General features: G+C 54.0%; 4 protein-coding genes across 12 annotated transcripts in view; 2 read left to right on the top strand and 2 right to left on the bottom strand.

Moving 5' to 3' along the window:
- LOC140914383 (RNA-binding protein 4B) overlaps positions 1-13,136 on the bottom strand; it is a 71,458-nt gene that overhangs the window by 17,412 nt on the left and 40,910 nt on the right. The gene's annotated exons all lie outside the window — the stretch shown is intronic.
- On the bottom strand, positions 758-3,972 carry CCDC87 (coiled-coil domain containing 87). Its single transcript, XM_073352033.1, has one exon. The coding sequence runs from the start codon at positions 3,694-3,696 to the stop codon at positions 934-936; it is 2,763 nt and encodes a 920-aa protein (XP_073208134.1). The 5' UTR covers positions 3,697-3,972; the 3' UTR covers positions 758-933.
- Positions 3,680-13,136, top strand: part of CCS (copper chaperone for superoxide dismutase) — a 30,128-nt gene continuing 20,671 nt past the window's right edge. The window contains exons 1-8 of one of the 5 annotated variants that reach the window (XM_073352043.2): positions 3,680-4,102; positions 5,192-5,264; positions 5,350-5,487; positions 6,221-6,398; positions 6,926-6,986; positions 7,890-7,967; positions 8,980-9,083; positions 9,502-10,929. In XM_073352043.2, coding sequence (XP_073208144.2) covers positions 3,695-4,102; positions 5,192-5,264; positions 5,350-5,487; positions 6,221-6,398; positions 6,926-6,986; positions 7,890-7,967; positions 8,980-9,083; positions 9,502-9,655 — 1,194 coding nt within the window. In that variant the 5' untranslated portion in view covers positions 3,680-3,694 and the 3' untranslated portion in view covers positions 9,656-10,929. Of the gene's footprint in view, positions 4,103-5,191; positions 5,265-5,349; positions 5,488-6,220; positions 6,399-6,925; positions 6,987-7,889; positions 7,968-8,901; positions 9,084-9,501; positions 10,930-13,136 lie in introns of those variants that run through there. The other 4 variants (XM_073352044.2, XM_073352045.2, XM_073352046.2 and 1 more) reach the window with 4 other exon arrangements.
- The window catches only part of LOC140914380 (RNA-binding protein 14), a 36,171-nt gene continuing 34,147 nt past the window's right edge, over positions 11,113-13,136 (top strand). Inside the window, exon 1 of one of the 5 annotated variants that reach the window (XM_073352039.1) lies at positions 11,113-12,080. In XM_073352039.1, coding sequence (XP_073208140.1) covers positions 11,735-12,080 — 346 coding nt within the window. In that variant the 5' untranslated portion in view covers positions 11,113-11,734. The other 4 variants (XM_073352038.2, XM_073352034.2, XM_073352036.2 and 1 more) reach the window with 4 other exon arrangements.

Below are 13,136 nucleotides of genomic sequence, written 5' to 3' on the forward strand. Positions count from 1 at the left end.
CTTCCAACTCTTCTTTCTCCAAGGAATTGCCAGTTCCAATCCCCCCCAGCACTGAGGAGATGTGGGTACCATTTTTATAGCTGTGTTAGGGGTCCCAGGCCCATTGGGTTAATTGATATGCCCAGTTGAATCATACAGTCCAACTCCTTGTATAACGTAGGCTGAAGAATCCCAGCCACCTCATCGCTTGTTCCTGCCATTACGCTGACCAAACTCCTCCTGCCCACTCTGGGCCTTTTAGAGAACGCTGGCCCTTCAGAGAACATCAACCCTCTAGAGCTAGGCTTTGCAAAACCTGACTCTGCTCCCATTACAGTGAGCGCTAAAATCCCACTGATGGCAGTGGGAGCAGAGTTAGGCCGACGCTGAGGGTTTTGCACCCCATCTCTAGGGGGTTTATGGCCCAAAATGACTTGGTTTGTTTTCTCTCCCTGCATCACTCCTTCCCCCTATTTGTCCCCTACTCCAATGAATCCTCTCTCTCCCCCCCCATCCCAGTTCTATTCCTTCCTGAATGGTGTTCCAAACTTCCTCACATTTTCCTCCCCACCTTCCCCGAAGGAGTGCTCTGTCTCCCCTACCCTCTTCTAGCTGCTGCATTCCACCTTGGGTGCTCCAAACACTGGCATCTGCCACCCTTAGCCCAGCTTTGCTCCCTGGATTTTCTACAAGGCTAGGCGTGTGAATGATGCTGCTCTAAGCTGTGTACACTGAGTCTGGAACAGATGCACCAGCCAGTAATGGATCCAGGGAATAATTTACTGCTCTGGTATTGTAATGTATTTATTGCTCTTGTTTGGCACTTCCCTTACCCTCTTCTGATGATTCTCCATCACAGGGTGACTGTACAGAAGATCCTTACTTTGGCCTGGCAAGATCAGAGAACTGTCCCCATTGAGTCATTGGCCCAGCTGATCTGTTTTCCTTTGCATATTACTGGGATGGGGGAGAGAATCCTGCACTGCTACCTACCGGAGCCAGTGGAGGTAGCTTCCAAAGCCTTGCCTCTCTCCCTGTTTCTTTTGCCAGGGCACCAGCACGGCGTTCCTGCTGCAGCCAGTACAGCATCTCCACTTTGTCCCACTGCATCTTCTCCAAGTATGGGCGGCCCTTGAAAGTTACAGTGTCATGGAATCTCTCCTTGATCTGATGCAGAATGATGTAGAGGTCCATGTCGTACTTGGCGATTGCTGCATATAGACGGCCTCTGGTCCTCGACTCCCATGTGCGTGTGGGGAAAGACTCAAGGCTCCTTTCAAAGAAGCGGTTTGGGTCAGAGGCAGCTTGCTCAAACTTCTCCAGCTCTACCAGCAAGAGCTCCCGTTCCTGGATACTCTTTGCAGCTTTCTCCCAGACTTCGAGCACAGCTGGGAGCTGAGTGAAAGACTGGTTGGAGCTGTACTTAATCGCCATATCAAGCCTCTCCCTACCAGGGAAATGAAGAACTGCCCAGAGTCTCTCCAGTCGCTTCTGCAGCAGTCTGAGATCTTCAGGCTTATGGTCCTGGTCCTCAAAAGTCCCAAGCCCACCAAGCATGATGGTGTTTGTGTTCCACATCCCAGGCATGTACTTCTCTCTCTTTGAGCGGACCTCTGCCACTTTCTGTTTTACCTCCCTCTGTGCTTCCTCCAGCTGTTTCTTTTGGGCTTCATCTATGAAAAGTGGCTGCTCCTCCTCATTGTACAAATGAAATATCACATGCAGGTAATCAGACTCCTTGCTGGAGACATATTTCAGGTACTCATCAACGTTAAGGGCGGATTTCCACCACTGATACCAAGTGGTTTTTTGTTGATGGGCAATCATGAGGGGCAAACTTGATTGTACTGGTGTAGTCACTTTCTGGGTGCTGAATGGTCCAGCAGGCAGCAGCTTATTCAATTCTGTATTGATCACCTGCTCATTTTTCCTTTTCGTCAGAATGGAGGATGCCAGGCTGTTGGATAAATCCACGTTCACAGCTGCAGGCTCTATCAAGGGCCCTTGGTCAAATTTCAGATACTCTGTGGGGATGATTTTTATCAGTTCCTTGTAAATTTCCCGGATCTTTTCGCCAGCTGAAAGGTTTGCATCCAGATAACTCACTGTAGCAGCATCAATCTCTCCCAGAAAATCATTATACAAGGGGGGGTATCTCTGAATAGCCACAGAATCAACAAGTACTCTGTCGGACACTTGTAGGTCAGCCGCCTTTGCTACCATGCCATGGTGTATTTGAAGATTCACCGTGGCAGCTTGAGGGTGAGTGGGTGGTGCAAAAACTACCATATCTCTCAGCTGTTGCTCAGCCGTCTCCTCTTCTTGGAGGCATCTAAGTGTCTCCTGAAGCTGCTGGAGTTTGGTTACATTGGCTCTGCGTCGTGTCAGTGCTCCAATGAGGGGAGGCAGCTCTGCGTCCTCACTGTCGTCTCTTCTGCAACCACTTCTGAGGAGGGAGCCTTGAATTAGCTTGCGGAGGTCCTCAGCTATGGCTGTGGACTCTTGGAGATTGCCATCTGTTGCTGACTCAGCGTAGTGACTGGGCATTATCGGTGTGAGGGGGCGAGGGGGAAGATGGATCCCAAGTTCATCTGAGAGGAGTTGCCCGGCTCTCATATTGGGCAATGAATGACTTTTCTTGGAAATGGAGCCAGCCTCATGCCTGACCCACTTTGTGTCTTCCCGATCTTCTGAAGCAGGGGTACAGGAGCAGGGGGTTCTCACTGCTAGACATGGCAGGTTGCTAAAGCAGCTGCCAAAAGTCTCTACATTAGGGATCAAGTGATAGACTCTGCTTAAGTCCAGTGGGGGTATCTCCTCAAGTTCTTTGATATCCTTTGCTATTTTCTGCCTGCATGTCTTGATGTGGGGCCTGGTCAGTTTGATAAAGTGAGTGATGGTGAGGCCGAGGCGGCAGCCCACAGTGCTTCTGGCTGAGTGCCGGCCTCTCTGCGGTGGCCGTTTTCGCCCTGGCCGAGCTGTCTTGCTGTCAAGAAAGAAGTGGTTCTGTGGGGTCTTCAGCTCTGCAATGAGATGGTGCTGGACGGCAGCCATGTTGAGGAGACTGGAGCAGTCCAGAGAGAGCTGGGCTGCGAAGCGGGTGAGGTTAGCATAGTCAGTGAAGACAGCCATGTCCCGGTGGAGCTCCATCAGGCAGAGATAGTGGAAGAAGAGGTGTTCAGAGACAAGTGTGATGTATGACACCAGATGCTGGTATAGGTCCTTGTTCTGCCAGCTGCTGAGGGCTGGGTTGGAGAGTGAGTGACTGGCATCCTCCCAGGCGAATTTTACTTCTGCCAGGATGATCTCCTTGAAGACCTGTCCTGCCTGGCTGGAAATGGACAACGAATCACTACCCAAAGAAAGGCGCCCTTCGATCAACTGGGTCAGAGCAGCTAGGGAAATGGGGATAGAGAATGCAGGCACTGGAGTCTTTGGGGAGCCAGATGGTAGCGTGTGGCTGGTCTCCGGGGTGCCAGGAGGCTCGGCAGAACTAGTCTCCTGTGTACCATGGAGCTGGTGGCTGGGTGCGGCCGGGGCTAGGGTGGGCTGTGAGGCTCCTGGGGGCCCCTTTGAAGGAAGCTGGAAGAGGGAGAGCGGGGCCAGGATGCCCTGGTAGACTTGGTGCAGCGTCTGGGTCACTTCCTCCGTCTCCTCCAAGGCATAGAGATCCCAGGAGGAGCCAGCGCGGGGCCTGGCGCCACCGAACCCGGGCATGGCGGACCCGCCCGCCCAGGGGCCCACTGAGGACTCTGACCCTCGGCCTCCCAGCAGCCCCTCGTCCCCGGGCGGGGGACCAGGCCCCGGGGCTCACAACAACCCCCAGCCGCTGCGCGCTAACCCCAGGGCTCAGCGCGGCGCCCGCTTCCCGCTTCCCGGCTCAGAGCTGGGAGGGCGTCTCAGCAAGCAGCGTCTCCATGGTAACAGCGCACCGGAAATAGCTCGTGCCTGCACTGCGCGTTGCTTCTGGTGGGGCCCAGCTTCCGCCCATCAGGCCGGCGGCCGGAAGTGTTGCTACAGGCGCGTTTCCTGGAAGCGAGGCCAGTGCGGGCGGACGCAGCCGAGGGATCCAGCGATGGAGGCGACGCCGGGGCCCGGAGGAGCAGGCGGCTCTAGCTGCCGGGTAAGGAGACTCCGCAGCGGGGAAGCTGGGTTGTGCCTCTCGGGGGCAGCGTTCTGTTCCTGGCTCTGCTGCTGATCCTGTTGGGCAAGTCCCCTCCCCTCTTGGTGCCTGTATTTGTTTGCACTGCAAAGCCCTTCCGAGCTTCATCAAAGCTGGGCTGGGATTGTCCTACTGCCAGGAGCCCGGGGCACGCCAGACACCATGAGACTCATGATAAGATCTGTCCTCGGAGTTGTCAACCCTTGTGGGTGGGGGAACATAGCGCCCTGTGTGTGTTTGGGGAGGATAGGGTCAGTCTCGGGAGCCTGGTGGGGGAGGCTCACGTCTGTAGGGCTAAATCCCCTGTGTATGTGCCTGGAGGAGAAAGAAATTGTGTGCCGTGGTGGAGGGAATGAGAGACCGTCTCTTTCTGGAGGACGTATACCTCTGGGGCAAAGTCCCCTGTGTAAGGGGTAGCAAGGAGAGGGATGAATGGGGCAGAACACATTGTGGGTGGGTCGATGAACATGGGGGCAAAGTCACCTTATGTATGAGTATGTGGGGCACAAAATGCAGAATCTCTGCATCAGAGGGATTGAGAAAGGGGAAGCTGCTGGAGATTAGCAATCCAATTTGCCCAATATAGGGAGGATTGTACAGCTGTAGGGTATGAGGTGGTTAGTTTAGCTTCCTCTGGATGGGGGGCAATTCTGGAAAGGACAGGAAACCCCTGTCTGCTGGAGTGAACATACTGGGTCAGACCAAAGGTCTGTCTAGCTCGGTATCCTGTCTTCCGACAGTGGCCAATGCCAGTTGCTTCAGAGGGAATGAGCAGAACAGGTCATCATCAACTGATCATCCCCTGCCGCCCATTCCTAGCTTCTGGCAAACAAGAGGCTAGGGACACATCCCTGCCCATCCTGGCTAAGAGCCATTGATGGACCTTTCCTCCATGAACTTACATAGTTCTTTTTTGAACCATGTTCAAAAGAGGTGATGCAGTTCTGGGCCAGGGGAGGGGTAGGGCTGATGGATGAAGACCCCCACGGTGGGGAGTTGGGTTGGTTTCCATGACAAACTGTGTCTCACATGTCTCCTAAAATCAACCAGCTGGAGTTCGCCGTGCAGATGAACTGCCAGGAATGCGTGGATGCCGTGCAGGCCTCTCTGCAAGGAGCAACAGGTGAGAGACACTCCAGCCCTCCCATTCCCCATAACAGCTGCTGTGGGCTCCTGCTGTTCTCACGATGCTAGGGCTTTTCCTGCAGGGCTCCGGGTACTGGACATTCGGCTAGACTCTCAGAGTGTGCTGGTGGAGACCAGCATGAGTGCTGGGAAGGTGAAGGGCCTGCTGGAGAGCACAGGCCGCCGGGCTGTGCTGAAGGGCATGGGGAGCACTGCGCCACGTGAGTATGGAGTCCCTGGGTTATAGCCTGAAAGGAACAGGGTAGCATGGGGTAGCAGCTAGGAGTCCCAGTTTATTGCTGTGGGTTCTATTCCTGGCTCTGCTGCTGACGTTGGGCAAATCCCTTCCCCGCTTGGCACCTGTGTGTGTTTGTTTATGCTGTGAGCTCTTCAGAGCAGGGACTGTTTCACACCGTGTGTCTATGCTGCACCTGAAAGGGGGAAGAGCATGTGGTGTCTGGTACAGCAGCGGCCCCGATATCAGATAGGTGCCTCTATATGATCTATCTGTGTTAGGTAGTTTTATGACCTTCATCACTGTAGTATTTGGGTGCTTCACAGTCTTTACTGTATCTACCCTCACAGCTTCCCTGGGAGGCAGGGCAGTGCTATTATTGGGAAACTGAGATACAGAAAGGCTAAGGGACTTTCCCAGTGTCACACAGGGAGACTGGGGCAGAGCAAGGACTTGAACCTGGATCTCTCAAACCTAGGCTAGTGCCCTGGGCCATACCATAATACACAGTTCTATTGTGCTGAGTGGCCAATATCTTCCCCTTCCCTAAACAGCCTGTGCTTCATCTTTTCAGCTCTTCCTCAGGGAGTTCTTGGGCACTGGTGCTGCTCTGCTTGCTATGCTGTCTGGCAGTAGGGGCTCCCCTACATCTTGGTTGGGGAGGGGAATGCGGGCAGCTGTGACTGTCTGTGTCCACCTGACTTTGCCCTCCTGCTTAGAGAACCTCGGTGCAGCTGTGGCCATGATGTCAGGCCCCAGCCTGGTCCAAGGGGTGGTGAGATTCCTGCAGGTCTCGCCAGAGAAGTGTCTCATTGAAGGGACTATTGATGGCTTGGAGCCAGGGTTGCATGGGCTGCACGTCCATGAATTTGGGGATGTCACGAACTCCTGTGACAGGTAAGAGACCTCTCCCCTGCATGGAGGTGTTGCTGTCCAGTATAGCAGGCTGGGGTTTGCAAAGGTACTTCAGGGAACTGGGTGCCTTCCAGCTTAATGGCATTTAGTGTCAAGATTCTCATTTAACAGATGGGGAAACTGAGGCACTGAGCGACAAAGGGAGGGACCTTCCTAAGCGTAGGGCCTGTAATAGAACCGAGAGCTCCCAACCCAGTGCCCTCTCCATTAGGCCCTCCATTTTTCAGCAACTGTGAAGAGTGCAGCAGATGGCACTAGTTCAGTGAGATTGGCCTTCTCTTGGGGAGCGTCTGGGGGAGGCATGTAGACAGACACAGCAAGAGGACACGAGCTGTGAGGGAGGGGGTGAGGTCTGTTTCCCTGTTCAGCTCCTTCCCCTTTGGCCAGTGCACATTCCAGCCCTGTGTTGAAATGTAGTGTGGAGCAAGTAGCAGGCTAGATCTCTCTGGAGGCTGTGGTGTGAGGCCTCTGCACTAGGTCACACTGGCTTCCGTTTTTTCCCCAAACAGTTGTGGAGATCATTTCAACCCAAATGGGGAGCGTCACGGGGGCCCGCAGGATGCGCACAGGGTGAGTTCTGGTCATGTTCACCCATTCTGCCCTCACGGTCAGTGCTGGCTCCAGTGCCATTTGGTGGCACTAGCGGGCGTGGTGCTGCAGGGAGAGGAGTGAGTGACTCGGGAGGGGGTGCCATCAATGCTCACCCCCGTGTGATGGAAGGGGTGGCTGTGCTGCATGGAGCTGGGGGCTCGGTAGGGCAGTCTCCTCTGAATCAGTTCTGGGAGTGACTGGGGGAGAGTGAGTGACTTGATAGGGGGTGCTCTTCTTTGGCAGTCAGTGCTGACCCCAGTGTGGTGCTGAGGGGTTAACACAATAGAGGGCAAGCCAGAAAGAAACAAAGTCAGTCACCTGTCTAGAGACAGCAAAGACTTCAAACATTGTAGTTCTCCAAGAAAAGGCACCTTTCCCAGTCCTCAGGCTGCCACATTCCTGCCTCTGCTGCTCTTGGAGACCATTGCTCAGAGGTCCCCATTTGCACGCCCACATTAGTTGGCTCTCACTTTGCCACGTGGGGCCAGACACAGCCTGGCTTTGAAACAAACTAAACTGAAATACTTGTCCAACAGAGCCTGATCACAGCCCACAGAGTCGTTATCCACCTCCTTGGAAAATGCCAATTGTTGTTTTCTTTGAAATTTTGAAAAACAAACATTTTCCCCCAAAATCTTTCCATGAAAACGTAAAAAATTTTGGTTTTCAAAAACCGTTTTTGGTTAAACATCAGGTTTTGGGATCATTTCTTTGTCAAAATTCCAGAAATTTTCAACCCAGATATTGGTTTTCATTGAAAAGCTGGGTTTTTTTCAGCCACAGAAGAATTTGAGTGAAGAAAATTCGCTCTGCTCTTGCTGTGTTTGTGGTTCAAGTCAAAGTTCTTAGTGTCTGACTGTGTGGGTGGATGCTCTGTTCCAGCATCTCGGAGACCTTGGCAACGTGCTGGCTGGCAGTGATGGAAGAGCAGACTTCCGGATGGAGGACAGCCAGCTAAAGGTGAGGTCCCCTGATCTACACAAGGGATCACTGGGGAGACACCAGTGGGAGCTGTGTCAGACTGGGGCATGTTGAGGGATCCTATTGTTCCTTTCAGAAAGGCATCACTACAGTGGATCAGAACAGCAAGCTCATCCAGCTGTTCCACAGCTGCTTCAGGGGAAGGGGCTCTCAACCCTCCATTAGGCTTTGATGGGATAATCTCACCCTGAGGAACATTCCTCCTGACTCCATTTGCTAGGGGTAGACTCCTGCTGTGAAGCAGGAGGGATAACTCCCTTCCTTGGCTCCAGGTTCTCTAATATTATAACTCTGGACACTTTATCAAGCACTTTTGGTCTTAAGGATATCATAGGAATGAGGCACTGCCTGAGTAGCTCAGACCCCAGGGTCATGTTGCTCAGGATCTCTTCCTCCACAGGGCCAGCACCAGGTGCTTCTGAGGAAGGTCTGCCTCCAGTACCAGGTGTGGGATATTCTGTCCCCAAGCACTAGGTCTCACCCTGGTCTCTTAATAGTTAAACTAGTCAGAACCCTGAAGCAGTAGGTGTAGTATCCCAGGTGGGAAGGAGGGAGCAAAAAGAGCATGTAGCAGCTTGGGGTTGCCTCTGTTTTCCACTCCTCTAGTCAAAACCTTCCGTTGGCTGCTCTCCTGTGAACTGCAGGAGTGGGAGTCTTGTCTTCCCTCCAAACTCAGCCCCCCTCCAGCTGATGGACCACCCACATGGTGCAGTGGGACAGGGAGCCGAGCTCTGGGGAGGAGGCAGAGGCTGAGATGGCAGCAGGAGAAGGGAAGCTAGGGCGCAGGGGTGGGGCATTGTTCTCTTAGAGCTCCTTTTGAGCTGATTGCACTTTCCCTGGCTCCAGGGAACAAACCCCTCTCCAAGCTGTGCCTGGATGCACTGGCTCTCATCATGCAGAAGTCCCTTCCCAGGACTGTACTGGCCTCTGCCAGGGAAACTGGGGATCCACACGTGCAACAGGGATGGCCAAAGGCTGTGATCCTTCCTAGGTCTGGGACATCATCGGCCGCTCTCTGGTGGTGGATTCTGGTGAGGACGACCTTGGCCATGGGGGTCACCCACTCTCTGAAGTCTGTGGGAACTCGGGTAAGAGGTGAGGAGCTAGGGGGAAGAAGCAGGGGCCAGGGAAGTAGCTCAAGGCAGCATCTTGCTGGCACAAATACTTGGGGGTCAAGCTGACTATCAGACCAGTCAACAGTATGGAGGGGTGGGATCAACTGTGAGCATGGGAGGAAGGATGGCTTGGCCTAAAGGAGCTATAGGAAGTTGAGGGGGGTCAGTCTCTCCCCCTTGCCCAAGGGGCATGACACAAGAGTGGTCAAAGAAGGGGTTAACTCCTCTTTATTGTCTTGGTACAGCTTGCCTCTTGCACTGTAAGGAGTAAGATGTGTCTGGCCTTGCCTGACTTCTGACTGGGCAAATGGCCAGGCCATGGGGCTGCCCATTCAGTCTGCAATGGCTGGAGCCCCTGGCAGCACAGCATTGGCTAATCCTCCCTCCCTCCCTTCCAGGCTGGCCTGTGGGATCATTGCCCGATCTGCTGGGCTGTTCGAGAACCCCAAGCAAATCTGCACCTGCGATGGCGTGACGCTGTGGGAGGAGCGGGAGAAGCCAGTGGCAGGGCCAGGCAGGAGGGTGCTTGGCCAGCCTGCCCCTCACCTGTAGGATTACAGCCTTCCTTTCTCCACGTTGTGCCTCCTGGTTGTTGCTCTATGCCAGGGCTCAGTGTGGTTCTAGCATCAAATGGGTGGCGCTTTGGGCCTGCGGTATGGGAGCTCTGACGTGACCTTTAGGTGGGGACTGGACTTCTCCACAGCATCTCCCTCTCATAGCACAGTCTTGTTCTTCTATTGTCAACCTCTGAGCAGCTTTGTGTCCTGACCCTTCCCCAGCTGGGTGCTGCTAAACTCACTGCAGATGATGTCTCATTTTATAGGGGAAGCTGAAAATAGGCTCTGAAGTTTTTTGCTGCTTTGGGATTTGTAAAGGCAGTGAAAAAAGCATCTTAATTTTTTCCCCCTTGCTTATTTGTTCCTTTTTAAACAGCAGGGATATCAAGGGTGGTTTTGCTGCGGGAACTAGAAATGGGGAGGCAGGGAGCTTGGGAGTTCTCATGATCACTTTTGCACTAAGTAGATTGGTTGGGGGTTGAATCTTGAATAATAAAATATTAATAATTAGTTTATATCTAGCACTCTGAACCAGCATACCACCAAGCACTTTACAAAGGAGTTTAGTATCATCTGCATTTTACATATGAGGCAACTGAGGCGGGGGGGGAAGTGATTTGCCCAAGGTCACCTAGCAGGCCAGTGGCAGAGCTGGGTTTAGAACTGAGGTTTCCCAAACCAGTGCTCTTTCTACTAAGCCACGTAAACAGATAGGACATTGTCCATAGAAAGAAAAGGAGTACTTGTGGCAGCTTAGAGACTAACCAATTTATTTGAGCATGAGCTTTCATGAGCTACAGCTCACTTCATCAGATGCATGCTATAGCTCATAAAAGCTTATGCTCAAATAAATTGGTTAGTCTCTAAGGTGCCACAAGTACTCCTTTTCTTTTTGCGAATACAGACTAACACGGCTGCTACTCTGAAAATTGTCCATAGAGATCATTAGTGACTGGAGTTACATGAGTATGTACAGGAAACCTGCAAAGGTTTCTTTGAGCTCAGGATCAAAGTCCCGTGCTGCTCTGCCCAGACTGTTTTGGGAAATCTGTCAGTGCCCTGGATTGCATGCATTGCAGAAGAAAAGGTACTGAGCTACCTAGACCTGACAAATGTTTCTAGATGGCTCCAGCCTGAGCATAGGCAGCCACAGAGGAGGGCCTGGGTTAGGTTGCAGCCTGTTTTCAATTTAAAATCAATTGTGGAGGCTGAGATGACTTTAAGTATCTTTCATGTGCACTGAATCTGCCATTAAATATTATTTTCCTAGCTTGCCGTGCTGTCTTGCTGCCCAAGGTGATCAGCTTGAATTGTGGTGGTGCCCAGTCCTTTGTCAGGCACCTACTGTGCAAGATGCTGTATAAATGCAGAGGCACAACCCCTCTGGGATAGGTTCCGCGGGTGGGCGGCAGTTGCCCTGGAGGAGGGGGATTTGGGAATGGGGGATCCCTAAGCCTCCAGCAGGAGAGGGGGAAGGGGTTGGGGATGGAGTAGGAGTAGTTCCCATGGCAGAAAAACAACATGATGCGGTCACTGGGTGTGGGCAGAGCTTGCCTATGACGGTGCCGTTGCCTGAGGGCGCACTCTCCACATGGGTGGCGGTTGCCCCATTTTGTTTACTGGCGAGTTAACACAACCTTGGGCGTGGCGCATGCGCCCGGAAACCCGAATAGGTGCATTTGTCACTACGCAAGCGCCGGGCTGCTCTGGAAGGGAGACGCCGGAAATACGGAGGCGCGCTAGGGCCGGTCTCGCGGATTGTGACGGATGCAAAACAAAGGTTACAGGCAGTTGGGGTTCAAGTGCGCAGGCGGAACGACGTTGCTAGGAGAAGAGCGGAGGCGCGGATAGAGAAGCAGGAGTGCGCAAGACAACAGTAGTACGCAGGCGCGGCATTAGCCAAGCGTCTCTCTTCGCAGGCGCAGTTGCTCGTAGGCGGTGGTAGGCAGCGCGCTGCGCAGGCGTGTCGAGGGGCGGGTGGTTCCTTCCTCTTTCCTTCCTATCTCAGCGTTCGGAGGGTGTGAGGTGCTGCCGCCATTTTGTCAGGAGTCCCGGTGCCAGCTCGGCCGCGGCCATGCGTCCTGGAGTGAAGCTGTTCGTGGGGAACGTGCCCGAGGAGGCCACGGCCGAGGAGCTGGGCGAACTGTTCACGGGCGCGGTAGGCCCGGTGCTCGGCGTGGCCCTCATGAAGCAGTTCGCCTTCGTGCACCTGCGGGATGAGGCGGCCGCTGTCCGCGCCATCGCCCAGCTCAACGGGCACCAGCTGCACGGCCGCCGCATCGTGGTAGAGCCGTCCCGCCCGCGGCCCACCAACACTTGCAAGATCTTCGTGGGTAACGTTTCGGCGGCCTGCACCAGTGGAGAGCTGCGTGCGCTCTTCCAGCAGTACGGGCCCGTGGTGGAGTGCGACGTGGTGAAAGGTACCGACCCCCCCGAGTTCACTAACATCCCCCTTCCCCGGTACCGGCCCGTGATGGAGTGCGACGTGGGGAAAAGTACCGACCCTCGGGCTCCCTAACATCCCTTTTCCCGGTACGGACCCGTGGTGGAGTGCGACGTGGTGCCCCCAGGATGTCCCTCCCCCCACCGGCCTGTGGTGGAGTGCGACGTGGTATCTTCTCTCCCCTCCCCCCCATATACTGGCCTGTGGTGGAGTTCGAGGTGGGGAAAGGTACCGACTCTCGAGTTCACCAACATCCCCCCTCCCCAGTACCGGCCCGTGGTGGAGTGTGGTGTCATGAAAGTTATCCACCGGCTGGGACAGGGGCACCTTCCCCCATACCAGTTCATGGTGGAGTGTAACGTGGTCAAAGGGACCTGCCCATAGTGGAGTGCGACATGGAGCCCTCTCACCCTTGGTACCGGCAGGTAGTGGAGTGTGATCTGGTCAGAGACTGACCTCTGAGATATTGCTCTCCCTGGACAGGGACTTTACACCTCCACTACCAGCCCATGGAGGCGTGCGACATGGTGAAAGATACCAATCTCTGGGTTCTCTGGTCCACCCCTGGTACCAGCCTGTGGTGGAGTATAATGTAGCCAGAGGTAGTGGCCCCCAGGATCCTCAAGCCCCACAGCCCTGGTACTAGCCTGAGGTGGAGTGCAAGGTGGTCAAAGGAACCAACCCCTGGGATCTCCCCCTTCCCCTAGGATAGGGACTCTCTACTCATAGTACTGGCCCATGATGGAGTGTGATGTGGTGAAAGATACCGACTTCTAGGTTCCGTGAGCACCTGGTACCAACCTGTGGTGAAAGGTTTCCTCTGCTGGGTTACTACCAAACCCTGGTACTAACCCACAGTGGAGTGCAATATGGTGAAAAATATAAACCCCTGGGCTCATTTCTCTCCTCCCCCACAGACCCATGGTGGAGTATGATGTGGTCAGAGGTTCCCCAGCTCTCCCCACCCTCAGTTCAGGCCTGAGATGGAATGTGATGTGGGAAAAGATATCAACTCTCTTCTCCCCCATGGGGT

The sequence above is a fragment of the Lepidochelys kempii genome, chromosome 7 (genome assembly GCF_965140285.1).
Source record: "Lepidochelys kempii isolate rLepKem1 chromosome 7, rLepKem1.hap1, whole genome shotgun sequence".
Classification (NCBI taxonomy): Eukaryota; Metazoa; Chordata; order Testudines; family Cheloniidae; genus Lepidochelys; species Lepidochelys kempii.